The 13,985-nt window shown below is 43.1% G+C and overlaps 1 protein-coding gene across 1 annotated transcript; it reads left to right on the forward strand.

The window, feature by feature from the left end:
* Nucleotides 1-369: 369 nt before the first annotated feature.
* On the forward strand, nt 370-8,300 carry kctd3 (potassium channel tetramerization domain containing 3). Its single transcript, XM_068760524.1, has 19 exons — nt 370-440; nt 730-783; nt 1,404-1,449; nt 1,767-1,840; nt 1,936-1,994; nt 2,661-2,741; nt 2,881-3,039; nt 3,194-3,284; nt 3,965-4,155; nt 4,388-4,503; nt 4,963-5,050; nt 5,156-5,272; nt 5,467-5,637; nt 5,736-5,891; nt 6,233-6,329; nt 6,481-6,674; nt 6,900-7,038; nt 7,197-7,319; nt 7,718-8,300. The coding sequence occupies exons 1-19, from the start codon at nt 370-372 to the stop codon at nt 8,298-8,300; spliced, it is 2,610 nt and encodes an 869-aa protein (XP_068616625.1).
* Nucleotides 8,301-13,985: the final 5,685 nt, after the last annotated feature.

Here is a 13,985-nt window from a genome sequence, read left to right on the forward strand (position 1 = left end):
TAGTCGCTTAAACGAAACAGGAAGTTGTTGGATGTGACTTATCTCATGTCACGGATACACGGCTTTGGCTCGTGCAGCTGTTTCCTTACGTTCCCTGCGAGATGTTTTCCGTGGGGTGAAACTACGCGCAAGTCACTGATGCCAACGAGCCCGCAGGAAAATGAAGGAATCGTGTTGCGGCGGTCTTTTTGCGATAGAAACTCTCCTGCCTCTCTTTGCCAACTATGCGGACGCCTAAGATCTCCGCATTTGGCATTATATAGCGTGTCTTTCATGGAAGGTGGGACGCGGGGGGAGCTCGACGGGGAGAGGAGCTCTTGTAAGCTAGCTTTCGGGACCGCCGCGGCTACAGCGGGACATTCGTTTATCATGGCGACGGATGGCAGCGCTGTAACGCACGGAATCGGAGACATCATCCAGTTAAACGTCGGCGGGACGAGGTAAGCTTCGCCAGCAGGACGACCCGACAGATGTTGATCATTTGGGACGTCTGTCTGTAACGATGTCTACGCGACACGGGCGGCCGTAGACGCGGCTGAAACAACTCCAGGCTTTTGCAGGTCATCAAAACAATTTAACAACAGCCGAATGCAGCAATTCAATGATCCACGGACGACGCGACCTTTCAAATCATGATCCGTCATCATTTTCACCCTCTTTAACTTCACTGACCTTGCATTTTCCAGTGTAATTAATGATGAATATGTGAATTATATATTTATACTGCAGGTTCAGCACCTCCAGACAAACTCTAACGTGGATCCCGGATTCTTTCTTCTCAAGGTTGGTGAAATGTTTACAGCAGTTGAGTCTTTTTTCCAAAATAAGCAGAATGTTATTCTCACTTCATCTCGTCTAACTCCGGATGACATGAATGGTCTTCGTGCTACATTGTGTATTGTAGCAGCTAGACTTCCCTTGTGACTCTGTTAATGTAACAGTACCAGTTCTGCTGCTGCACCATGCAGGAGAGCTACTGGTGAGCGTGCTGTGAGACAGCTGTAACAAGGTTAAAGAGAATTCTCATTACATAATTAATGTTTGAAGGGATGATCGTGTTCCATTGTCTCATACTGCTACCGATCTGATGGTGGAAAAGGTCAGGGAATGACAATAACGAACTCATTAGAGAAACATTGTCACATGATTCGGGTATTTTATTTCCAGATTCGCATCCTTTTCTGTAGGGAAATCTAATCGGGAATGGGCAGTACCCCAACCCGAAGAAACGAAACACTTTACTGAGGGCAGAGTTGAGGCCGAACACACTATACCAGAAAGAAGAACAAGGAAACAAGAGAATAACCAACGCTAGCACGACGACTGAAGTATAGAAGTGTTTATAGCAGTGTGTGTGTGTGTGTGTGTGTGTGTGTGTGTGTGTGTGTTTCTGTTTTTTCCAGTTTACTGAGTGGAAGGATCTCAACGCTTCAGGATGAAACTGGAGCTGTGAGTTTGTCCCTTTTCTCCCTCTCCTTTGAATATTCGGGCAGAATCCACAGGCTGATTGGGCCGTGTGTCACATGAGCCTTGTCTGGAGATGATAGATAAACAAATGGGATGTGACTTTATATAATTTTAGACCATATTAAGTTCTGTGGCCCACTCCTCTCATCATCTGGACACTTTTTTTTAGTGTATTGTTTTTCTTGTTGCCGTTGTATTGATGTACATACGTTATGTTGCTCTATAGTTGAAACAGATTTCCTTCTCTTCCTGGTTGATTATGCTCTGAATTTTTATAGCATGTTTCCCTTCACTTCCAGATATTCATTGACAGAGACCCTACAGCTTTTGCACCAATCTTGAATTTTCTCCGAACCAAAGAGCTGGACCTGCGGTGAGGAGTTTAGAATCCATTCAGGCAGTTTTTACTTCGGGGTGAAATGAGGTCATGTTTTAACCACAATTCCTGTGCTGCTCTTGTTTCTGTAGGGGTGTCAACATCAGTGTCCTACGACATGAAGCAGAGTTCTACGGGATAACACCTTTAGGTGTGTTGTTGTACAGAGTCTCGGGTGGGAGTGGAAGCTGCAGCCTTGTTCTCAGAACCAATAGAGACAGCCTGTAGGCGTAATGGAAATCTCATCATGCACTGGTTTCTCATTCAATTTTCCAATCTGTCCAGCGGTCACCGGCTACGACAGTGTGTGACGGATTTTTATTTTTGGGCTACAGTTTGGGCAGCTATAAGTTTTAGCATTGCAGTAAAGCTTGAAACAAGTCAGAACCTCCTCACTTTTACTTCCATGTGCTCTATTTTACTTCCTACCTCTCTGAATTGTTGCCTTTGTGAACAGTGACTGACATCTGATACGATGCAGTGCAATGACGCATACTTACAGTCCTGCTTGAAAGACAGGATCTCATTATTTGTGTATCATTTCTAATTTTGTCAACATGAATTAAAGAAACTCAAAAAGAACAAATACTGTCGAACAATGGGACAGTTTATTAAAATAATACGGTCCTTTGTGTCGCCATCAAGGAATATAATCATCCATTTCATTGTCTTTGTTGTGGTTGACATCTTTTACAGTAATTAAATAGGTGATTTTCCTCTATTTGAAAAATCGTTCTACTCCACCCATCGTGATCTCACTACTGCTTTTACGTTTCTGTGTGTGTGTGTGTGTGTGTGTGTGTGTGCGTGTGTGCAGTACGGCGCCTGCTGCTGTGTGAGGAACTGGACCGTTCATCGTGTGGAAGCGTTCTCTTTCATGGTTACCTGCCTCCACCTGGTAAAGTCACGATACTAGTAGTAATAGCATAAACCTTTTACCTTAACTATAATCAGTGCATTTAGATATTTTGGGTGGGAAATTATGTTTTACCTCCCAAAACGAAACTGTAGATCTTTAGAATTCTCTTTCTTTCCAGTGATTCCTGCCCATAAGTCAAGCCCTGTCTCATCAGCCTCTTGCTCTCCTTCTGATGCAACGCTGGGTCCAGATGGAGGAGAGGACTTTGCACGCGTTGGTTCCCCTCCTCGCTCGTCCCTCTCAGGTCCATCTGGGACTGATGACAAGCACAAACTCAGTGAGTAACCACACTGTTGCTTTCAGCTGTTGCTAGCCTGTGGCAGAAATTTGTAGAAGACAAAATGGAAATTCAGTGTGACTATTAGGCAGCGTTAAAGTGACTGTGTATTTGGTGTGTGTGTGCGTGTGTGTGTGTGTGTGTGTGTGGGGAGGTCCTGTGGTTGACCCCAGGAAGGTGCTGATCATAGCGGGACACCACAACTGGATCGTAGCAGCTTATGCACACTTTGTCATCTGCTACAGGTAACGGCGCCAGATCACGTCTGGCTCAAACGGATCTTATCCCCTCTGGAGTTCAGACGGTCACACTGAGTTATTTATACAGATGGAGTCATTATCTGGTGTGTCTCACATTTCTCACATAACGCTCCTCTATTTGTAATCGCATCGTAGTGAAGATTGTCAGTCGTTCGGGTCATGTTAGATCTCCGTGTTGAATAAAGCCAGCTGGACTTTTAGAACTGAAGAAGCCTCTTGGATGAGAAGCAAAATGTCTTCATGCTTTTTCTACAAGTCCGGTTGACCTTATTCAAACAAAAATCTAAATGCAATAGTAAAACAAATGGTCCTCCCTTATCGACACACTCATTTAACGATGACTCAGACTTAAGACGGGCTTTCCGAAATTTAACAGTAAAAGTTTAGAGACGATAAATTGCTGTTATGACGAGCGGTTTAAACTGGCAGAGTTATGAGTGAATAGGTACATATACACAGTATAAATGGCCTATAATTAAGCAAATATAAGATTTTGTCATTCATCGATTCCTTTTCATGTCCGCTTTATCCGCCTTCCGGGTCACAGGTGTTGCTGGAGCCTATCCCAGCTTTCCTATGGGCGAGCGGTGGGATATAAACCGGAAGCGTCAAACCGCAGGTGTGTGTCCTGTCAAATGTTGTCTATGTCTGTGATCTTCCTGAAGGATAAAGGAATCTTCTGGATGGCAGCAGGTGTTTTCCTCCCCCTACCTTGACTGGACCATTGAACGCATCGCACTGAATGCTAAGGTGGTGGGTGGCCCACATGGAGACAAGGACAAGATGGTGGCTGCCGCCTCTGAATGCAGCATCATCCTCTGGAGCATCCAAGATGGAAGAAGTGGCAATGAGATTGGTAAATGTAGAATTACCATGTGGTTGTATCTGGGTTTTTAGAGGGAGGATGTATTCATGCAAAATATTATAACCAAAAACAAAAGTGCAGCGATTAAAAAGTTGAGGAAAATCCCAATTCTGCTGGGAGGAGCGTGCATCCAGACCAGACCAGACCAGGAGCCTTGCGTCTACCTTCACCTACTTTCATTCAATTTCTTTTTTTAAACTGAGACCCCTCCTCACCACCTCAGGTGTATTCAGCCTCGGTGTACCTGTGGATGATCTCTTCTTCATCGGCAATCAACTGGTGGCTACCAGCCATACAGGGAAGGTCGGGGTGTGGAACGCCGTCACACAGCACTGGCAGGTATAGAGGGAAGTTCTGTGTGTATGAAGAGGTGACTGGTGCTTCTTTCAATCACTTCATCAGGTGTGTGTGTGTGTTTTGTGTGCTTATCAATTGAACGTAACGTATGTGTCCTTTTAACTAAGAGGTAGCGCTGGACTGTCACCAAGATATCGCTGGGTTTCAGTTCAGACCAGAGGCCTTGTGAACAGTTAGCATGTTGTTCCCTTCAGGGGTGTCGTCTTCCTCCCACAACCCCCGAGACACACAGCACTGGTTTATCGGTGACTCTCTATTGCCCAGTGGTTGATTGTTGGCTACGATGAACTGGTGTTGGTGACCTGTCCTGTTTGTTCAAGGCCTCCCACCCGGTTCAGCCCCCAGCAACCTTTTCAAGGATAAGCGATACAGAAAAAAGGCGAATGCATTGGTGGAATAATATTGCCCTGATTGTGATTATGCCCGACTCGTGTGTGTTAGGTACAAGACGTGGTTCCTATTACCAGTTGTGACACAGCCGGATCCTTCCTACTACTGGGCTGCAACAATGGCTCCATCTACTACATAGGTACACACACTCATGTTTAGATAAGTTGCTCGTACATTCACTCGATCTGGAGTCAACTGAATGAAATCTGTCAAAACTGAACTCAACATTTTGTTTTTGTTCCAGACATGCAAAAGTTTCCGCTGAGGATGAAGGATAATGATCTTTTAGTGACGGAGCTTTATCACGACCCTTCAAACGATGCCATCACTGCGCTCTCTGTTTACCTCACTCCTAAAACCAGTCAGTAAACCTTTTCCCTTTACTAGTTGTTTTTAGGAAAATAAAAGCATTCCGGTATATTATTTGAATATTTCTTTTCCATGCCGCCCTAATATTCCCTCTCTTAGATTGGGTTACTGTCAGGCATTTTTGAATGTGATTCATCACAGTCACTGGCCTGATATTCCTGTGTTCATTGCTCTCCTTTCTCTCAGGTGTGAGCGGGAACTGGATCGAGATAGCTTACGGTACCAGCAGCGGTGCAGTCAGAGTGATCGTGCAACACCCGGAGACGGTGGGCTCGGGCCCTCAGCTCTTTCAGACGTTCACTGTGCACAGGAGCCTGGTGACAAAGATAATGCTGTCAGAGAAACATCTGGTGTCCGGTGAGGAAGTGTAGCTGGTGGGGTGTGACGTTTTCTCACGCTCGGGCTTAAGCTTGTTACTGGAGTCTTACGTCTTTCCTCGCGTTTGTCTGTGTCAGTGTGTGCGGACAACAACCACGTTCGGACATGGACGGTTACCCGGTTCAGAGGGATGATCTCCACCCAGCCAGGCTCCACCCCACTGGCCTCCTTCAAAATATTGTCCCTGGAGGAGACGGAGAGCCACGGGAGCTACTGCTCTGGGAATGATATCGGTAATAAGAGTTCAGAGAACATCAGCAGAAACTGGCAAGAGGAATGAAGGGATCCATTTATAAGCTGGAGATCTTAACTCCCATTCAAGTAGATACCTGGTTGACTTTGTACACACGTGAATATTTAAGGTACCGGTATGTGTAAACAAAAGTCATCTACTGGACGAAAGAGGTTGAATGAAAGAGACGCATTGGAAACATAAAAGAAAGTGTATGTTTAGTATTAAAGTGTTCAAGCATCCTAGTTTTGTGTACGATGAGATGTTTTTCTAGTGTGTCTCGTGGTAGACTAGATGATCCAGGATCTACGGTGACAGGCTGATTGTGTTTTCTGCTCTCAGGCCCCTTTGGAGAGAGAGACGACCAGCAGGTTTTCATACAGAAGGTGATCCCCATCACCAACAAGCTGTTTGTGAGGCTCTCATCTACTGGAAAGAGGTAGAATAGTGTCCATCTTTCTTTCTCATATTTATACAACTCATCGGTGAGCTTCTGGAACTTCATCTAACTTTTGTTACTTCACAGGTTTTTGTATTTGTATGCTACTGCTACATGTTAATGTGTGTGTTTTTGTGTGTGTGATTTTCAGGATCTGTGAAGTGCAGTCAGTCGACGGGACCACCATCTCTTGCTTCATGGTTCGGGAGTGTGAAGGTTCGAGCCGAATGGGGTCGCGACCTCGGCGCTACCTGTTCACAGGTCATGGCAATGGCAGCATCCAAATGTGGGACCTGACCACGGCGATGGACACTGCCAACAAAGGAGAGGAGAGGAAAAGAGAGGGTGAGGAAGGAGAGACAGTAAAAGGGGTGAATGAGGGGAGGTTGCGTGAGCGACACAGAACTGTGTGAGCCAAGATTGTGTGCGTTAGTGGGAGAAGAGATGAACATCTCTAATATTTAGCCAACGCCTCTGGATGCATTTGCAAAGTATTTTTCTTTGGATACACAGTCATCTACTTCAGGGATACTGTACGTGTGTGTTCTGAAGCTGCTCTTGTGTTACTAGATGTAGGTGGGCCGACAGAGGAGGAGCTGCTGCAGCTCTTGGATCAGTGCGACCTGAGCACCTCCCGCTGTGCGACGCCAAGTATAAGCCCCGCCCCATCCGTAATGCACCACACACGTCTCAGAGAGTCCTGCTCGAGGTTAGAAAGAACGTTCAGTCACCTCACTCTACAAATACACCCATACACACATTTATACATAAAAAGGTGCATTATAATAATAATGCAATGTTTGCGTGGTAATATTAGACAACTTAATAACTGAACGTCACTATTTTATGACTCTTTTTTTCTTGCAGTCTGCAGTTACAGGCCGCAGAGCCCACTGCTGAGAGTCAGGCTCCTTATGGTGCTGTGCGACCCTACAGAGAGAGCCCCCTGCTGGCCCGAGCTCGACGAACAGAGTCCTTACACAATTACAGGTCAAATAATATCTACCTCACCGTGCAGATGCATTAAAGGGTCGGTTCAGCCATATTTAGAAAAAAAATAAAGAAAATCTGACCTTTAGCAGTATAAAGCCATACAGATGATTTGCTGTATGGTTTGTGTGTATTGTGAGTGCTAGCCACAGTGACAAAGACTGTTTATATAAAGTTTTTAATGTTTTGAGCACCACAGGTATCCATATGACCATAATGTTGGTGAATCTGGATTTTATTTGTAATTTAGGACACTTGATTGTCGCAGTGTAGCCCCTTCTGTGTTGTACCTTCACAGGAGTGAGCCCCGCACGTCTGTGTGCAATGATCTTATGCTCTTGAATGTATGCATTGAAGATACTTACTTCTTCTGACTTCATTCTTTCATCTTTCCATAGAGACTTCCAGAACTTCAGCCTGAGTCCAGGTGTCCTGGATGGCACAAGTCAGGCTTTGACAGAGGGCCAAAGACAGAACCCTGATGCTCGCCGTTCGCTTTGCGACTTTGGGCCTGAGGAGAGTGAGAGAAAAGCGACGGCCATGGAGTTCTGGGCTTGCCGAACAGCGAGTGTCAGCTCTACCACAAATATTGGAGCCACGATGGCTGCTGGTGGAGGCGGGGTGAAGGCAGACGCTCTTCAAGAGTCCCCACGACAACCCCCTGGCAGCCCGATTCCTGGGGGTGATGTTAGACGAAAGGTGCTCACCCAGCCAGAGGGGGGAGAAGGAGTGGGATCGGGGGGAGATGGGGTGAAAGTGGACGGAAGTGTGAGGAAGAGGGGAGTATTAGAAGGAAGCTTTCTGAGTAGGAAGAGAGCTCCCCCAGTGCCCCACCTCTCCTCCCTCCCATCTGGATCTGAAGCTGGTGGCAGCGACTCATCTTCCAATGCCTCCCCCTCCCCAACCAAGTTGGCATCCTCCTCCTCACCACGACACAGGAAGTTGACCTCTGAGCTATCCAATCAGGACAGCAGCCTGTGACAGAGACGCCCTAACCCCCCCAGTCTTTTCTTTTGAGGCCCCCGCCTCTCCTTAAAAAAGGCCTAACTGTATGAAGAATCTTCTACTTTTGGGATTCCACATTAGATGCTTCCATGTTTTGTTTAGCCTGTGTCCTCGGGACAAGTGGCCCCGCACTCATACACGTGTACTGTATTTAAATATTTAAACCTCATCATAATTTAATCCCACATCAGGAATGTATTTCGTTTTGATCTCTTAAGGATGTCATATTCTGACATGCTTGTAAAATCTCTTGGGAACAACTGGAACTCCTGATATCACAGTTCGCTTCAGGTAGTCTGGGCAGATGATGAGGATGATGAAGTCTCATGAAGTGTCATTTATTTGAACATACAGGAAAAATGGGTTCTGTCAGGTATGGCCAAGGCCAACAGTGGAAGCAGAACTGTTTCATAAACAAGCAGATACGCACAGACCAATAGGACAATACGAATCAAACAAAGGGAAGAGTACCTCTGGATCAGATACAGTAACTGTAATCCTGAGCCGTAGAACCCTTTTTAATGAGCCCAGTATGTTCCATAAATGTCCTATGATTATAAGACATATTAAACAGGAATTATTCTATTTTATCTCAATTTCAAGCACACTAAGGCAGGGGTAGGCAACCTTTCTCATGATGACATAGTACACTAGTCTATAAATTAGTGTTGTGTAGGAAATGCATAAAACTTACCGGAGTCGATAGGAAAGCATCATGTAAGTATTCTCAATAGAACTTAATAAAACACGATAGGCTATTCAGCCAAGAGGGCAGGTGACAGTCACGATCACATAAAAAAAAAATGTAATTTCTTTTTCCTCTCCGCGTGTCATCATAAATAGCCTCGCGTGCCAGGTATGACACGCGTGTCTTAGGTTGCCGACCCCTGCTTTAAGGAATGCTTCATCTTGTGATAGTCATAGAAGCAAAATGGAACTGACCAATGCACAACATTTACGTTTATGACATGTTTTTAATGATTTGTAGTCTGAATGACCTGAATTATAGCAGTTTACTGAAACTGAAAACGTAAACTGTGTCTCAGCAGTGGTTCTGTGTAGTGTTAAATGTTATATTTGCCAGATATTTGGTGGTTACTTGAATCCTAATGCACAGAAGAGGTTTTGTTGTTGGAACAATGTCTCTAAAAGTCTATTTGCAGTTTCAGCAGAAGTGATAAAACCTTCCTCGGTTTGTTTGGCTCAGTAGTCTGGCAGTCCTTTAAATTAAACGCATGCTTATTCAATGTGTTTCAAAAACAATTTTAAAGAAATACAGTTCCAGTTTTTATGGAGCTGTATATAAAAAACAAGATCACGTTCACAGCAAATCAACTTGGGCAGAAATCTGCTCATTGCTCCGTGATAGAGCTTATGAGATTTTCATTTTTGTCTTAGAGAAGCCTCTTGATACTTTATGCTGGTCAGACAGTTAAAAATCTGGTGCCTGAGAAATGACATTATTTATATTTTACTTTTTTTTACAGTATCTAACCATAAAGGATTGTTTTAGTCCTTGAAACAGATTTTAATGTGTCTAGTTTTGTTTCAGATGACTGTTGCAGTGCCTTATTTGTCAGACAGTTATCAGCCCATTTGTCTATTTCTTTTAAAAAGATTCTGACCAAAGGTTTTGTGAAATCTAAGGATTTTGTGGAGCCACACGCTTGACCTGTACACAGGACAGCTGAAAGGTAAATAGCAGTGTCCTAAATTAGCACATTTAAATAACATCAGCTTTACTGTTGGAGCATCACATCATCTGGTTTTGGATGAGTAAAAGAAGCCAGAGGAGCGCTTGATCTACGAACATTTTATAACCATTATAGTGGAAAAAAAAAAAGAATTGAAAAAAACCCTGAACATTTAACTGAAATCTTATTAAATTTAATACAAATACTTTATTATAATTTTAACATTCAGATTAATTCACCATGTGCTCCCTTTCTGTCAAAAAGATGTACATTTTGATATACTAATGGAAAGTAGATGTACTGTATACTGAATGTGTACGCATTGATATGTGCTATGTTGTGTTAATACTGACACTGTTCTCCTTCACATATTATTGATCATCATATGCCTGTATTACCGTATCAGTGGACCTAACTGCATTTGCACTTGCACTATTAATATAGTAACTTAGTATTTCTATTATATAAGAAATCTAGAGTTCAGAGTTTGTCTGCCCTCACCTGTCGTCCGTCGGTTCCTCTCTGGCTCTGTTTACATTATATTTCAGCCAGACGCCAGCGAGCAAAAGTAACACGTCTCTGTGCATCATTGCTTTTCATTGTGTTTGCTTGAAACGCTGTATTATATTGTGACATTAAATGAAGTCGCCTTCAGTACTGACCCGCAGCTAAATATGTTGACATTGACTTTGAGCCACGCGGCTCATGTAACTTAAACTACAACTGCACTCACCTCTGATTAACACCTCGGACATTTTGACCCTGAAGTCAGATGAAGACGTAAATTAAAGGTGATCAAATAAAGTTGTGTCATTTGTATTTATTAATTTCATCCGAGGTAATAGATATTTACAGCTTTCACATCTGTATTATTACAAAAATGATCACATCTGTTATCTGAATTTAAAGTTATTTGATCTGTAATAAATAAAAGCCATTCCAGATTTCTGGGAGACAAATAGCAATAATTAATTAAAAGTCCATGAAGGTTTTTCATTTTGAGTTTAAATTTGCAAAAAGTGTCTGGAATGAGGGCAATTTTGAAAATGAATAGAAATAGACCATCACCACCCGCTCTCAATGAGTATAACATTGTATTTACAGCTTCCTCGTTAGGCAAAACGACGACTGCCAGTCATTGCTGCACCTGTTTTGTGTGGATAACTTGCCAAAGTGCACAATCTTTGTTTCCTTTGTGCGTCACAGTGAGTTGTGTGTATGTGTGTGCATCTCCCAAGCACTTTCATTTCACTAACCTTCCCGTTCAGACAGTCTCCTCTCTGAAACACCGTCTGTCGTCATTGTGATTTATGAGTTTAATAAAACCCCGTGTGATTGGCTCAGGGCCACGCTGTCCCTTACAATCACACCACAAGCTCTCTTTTCACAGCGTCTCCCTCCCTCCGTGGCTGACAATACTTGTGAATGTGGCTGTGAATGTTTTAGAAGTGTCCTTGTCAGACTGGTGTCCTTGAGCGAGGGCACAGTTGTTACTGCCAGTTTGTTAATTTCAGACTTGCTTTGACGTGCCCTTAAGGGCCACACGAGCAAAGCTAAAGGACTGCAGCATAGTTTTGATGGAGATACTGGCCCACGCTGCGTTTACGCTGACGTGTTTGTGGTGGCTCTGCGCGCCGATGGCACAACTGTGATGTCCAAACTCAGCAGAAAACTAGTGACTGAAGTAACGTTTGGTCTTCAGTTCAAATCTGTGAGGGGGTCCGCGCTATGCTCAGACAGTACTAGAGCCATTCTATAATTAGGGGTACATTTCACAATTCACATCAACCAAAAAGTATAGAAATCAGTTTTCTTTTTTGATAAACTATCTAGTAGTTGTTTCCATAATATACCCTTAAATGTGCTAAATTGCTAAGCTTAAACTCTAATGACTTGTAAGTATTTTAATGAAACTAAATATTTGATTCATTATTTTGTCAACCATGTTACAGACAAACGTGTCAAAGTACATGAATGAAGTATGACACATTTGATAGCACATTTGTTTGAAAGTGCTTGAGTCTGTTCACCAGGGGCTTTGAGGTTGTCTGTGTAATTGATTTGAAAATATGAATTTTGAGCTTCATAATGGATGTTCTGTGGGATGCCATCCATTCAACATAAATCCACATTACACTGAATATAGTTATTTACCGTCCTTATGTAAGACTTCCCTCTCTAGATATATCCCTTATCTCTTTTGTTAAAGTTAAGCCAAGATTTAAAATATTTATGACACAAAAACCACATGTAACACAGTTGACAAAGATGCATGAGAAGAACAAGATAAACGTTTATTTAAGACACAAACTTTTCTTGATTACACAAATGTAAGTGTCATACAATTAAACTAAGTTAAAATTCAATTTAATAGATTAAAAAAATTACAACATTAAAACTTTGACAGACAGACAATTATATTCTATTTCCATTCTAGAATGTTTATGGACGCTAAAACATAGCAAACTTGAACTTTTTGAATATATATATATATGAACAAAAAAATAAATAAATGCTTTAATAACAAAAGCTTTTCTCCTTTTGCCTTTACTTTCCTCCTGTCCCCTCCCATCTCATCTGTCCTTTTCACCATTCCTCCCTTCTGTCCTTATTCACTCAAATGAAACATTGAAAAAACAAATCTTCAACATACTGTTGCTTTTCTCGGGCAGTTCGGGGAGTTATTTTCCACAGAGAACATCTCTCACAGCGTAGCTGCAGGTCCTCGGTAGGTCCTCAAGATGGCGCCCGCAACAAAAAATGTCACGTGACAGAAACCCATGATACAAACAGCCCCTTATCCTTCAGACTTTCAGATAGCTTAAAGGCCGTCTTTACACTCAAGCAGTGAATATTCTTTTTTACGTTGCTGCTGCAGAAACAATGAAGACCTCAGTCTTGGGTTGATGGTCGGAGAGGGTCAGGACTCGAGGGATTCATGGTTGGTGGGTCTGGTTCCGAGGGTTCATCGTCGGTGAGGTCTGGTTTTGGAGTCTTATTTTCCTCCATCTGGAGGTTTCTCTTTGTCCTCCGTCCAACATTCATCTTCTCTCAATGACAGATGGTGCTGATGGGATCATCATCTGGCTTCGAGGGGAAGTCGCCCAGAACCCCCATCCGATTGTTTGTGGAAATAATTTGAATCTTGTTATACGACTCGAACGTGACAGGCATCTTCTTGTTACTTGCCATTTCTCCTGGGTTTGTTCTGGAAAGCGACTCGGTTCTGCATCTTGAGGACCGAGTTGCAAGATGCCGTCTGTTTATTATGCCGTGGGACGTGACAACTAAATCTGAAAAACAGGACTAACCTTTTATAATGTCCCCAAAAACTCTAAACGTCGAGAGAGATGGATGCTGCTATCAAGAGGGACCACTGGAATCCTACAGAACCAAAGTCTGGAGAGTTTGCAGCGAGCCCTTTGTGAGTAACTTAGCTTTAGCATTAGTGCGTTACTAATCAACACCGGACAAATTAAATCTGGTCATCAATACTGTTGGCTTTTTGTAAACCATGTCCACTGTGAGAACGAATTCAAAGTGGCTGATGTGTTATTTATGTCTCATTCTACCACTGCAGGAGAGAAAGTGACCATCCTCTGTGCCCAGTCTGTTCTCCTGCCTGACACCAGAGCAACGCCAAAGAAAAACCAGCCGCTACAAGAAACTCGAGCAAACATAATGTTGTTTAATGGTGACATGATAATATGCCGTTACTTTCTACAGTAGCAACGAAAAAGCTAAGGCTGACTGCCGTACTTTTCATTACACAGACGCATCCCGTTCTGTTGCTAACCTTTGCCGTTACCACAACGTTTTTATAGCCTCCACATGATGAAGTTTAGCATCTTTAACCCATCCTGATGTGAAGCTGTTAATAAAATATGTGGAATGAAGTAGTTGTAAGCTTCTGTACTTGTAAATGCTGTGAGGGCTTCGCTAAAGGTACTGCTGCAGGGATCTTGTC

Source organism: Brachionichthys hirsutus, chromosome 1 (assembly GCF_040956055.1).
Source record: "Brachionichthys hirsutus isolate HB-005 chromosome 1, CSIRO-AGI_Bhir_v1, whole genome shotgun sequence".
NCBI lineage: Eukaryota > Metazoa > Chordata > Actinopteri > Lophiiformes > Brachionichthyidae > Brachionichthys > Brachionichthys hirsutus.

What these genes read in the sequence shown, in the direction of transcription:
- kctd3 (XM_068760524.1), top strand. Translation starts at nt 370, where the DNA reads ATGGCGACGGATGGCAGCGCTGTAACGCACGGAATCGGAGACATCATC. An exon ending in CTCTCATCTACTGGAAAGAG is followed by an intron (nt 6,330 to 6,480) that starts GTAGAATAGTGT and finishes TGTGATTTTCAG; the next exon opens with GATCTGTGAAGTGCAGTCAG. An exon ending in CTCAGAGAGTCCTGCTCGAG is followed by an intron (nt 7,039 to 7,196) that starts GTTAGAAAGAAC and finishes TTTTTCTTGCAG; the next exon opens with TCTGCAGTTACAGGCCGCAG.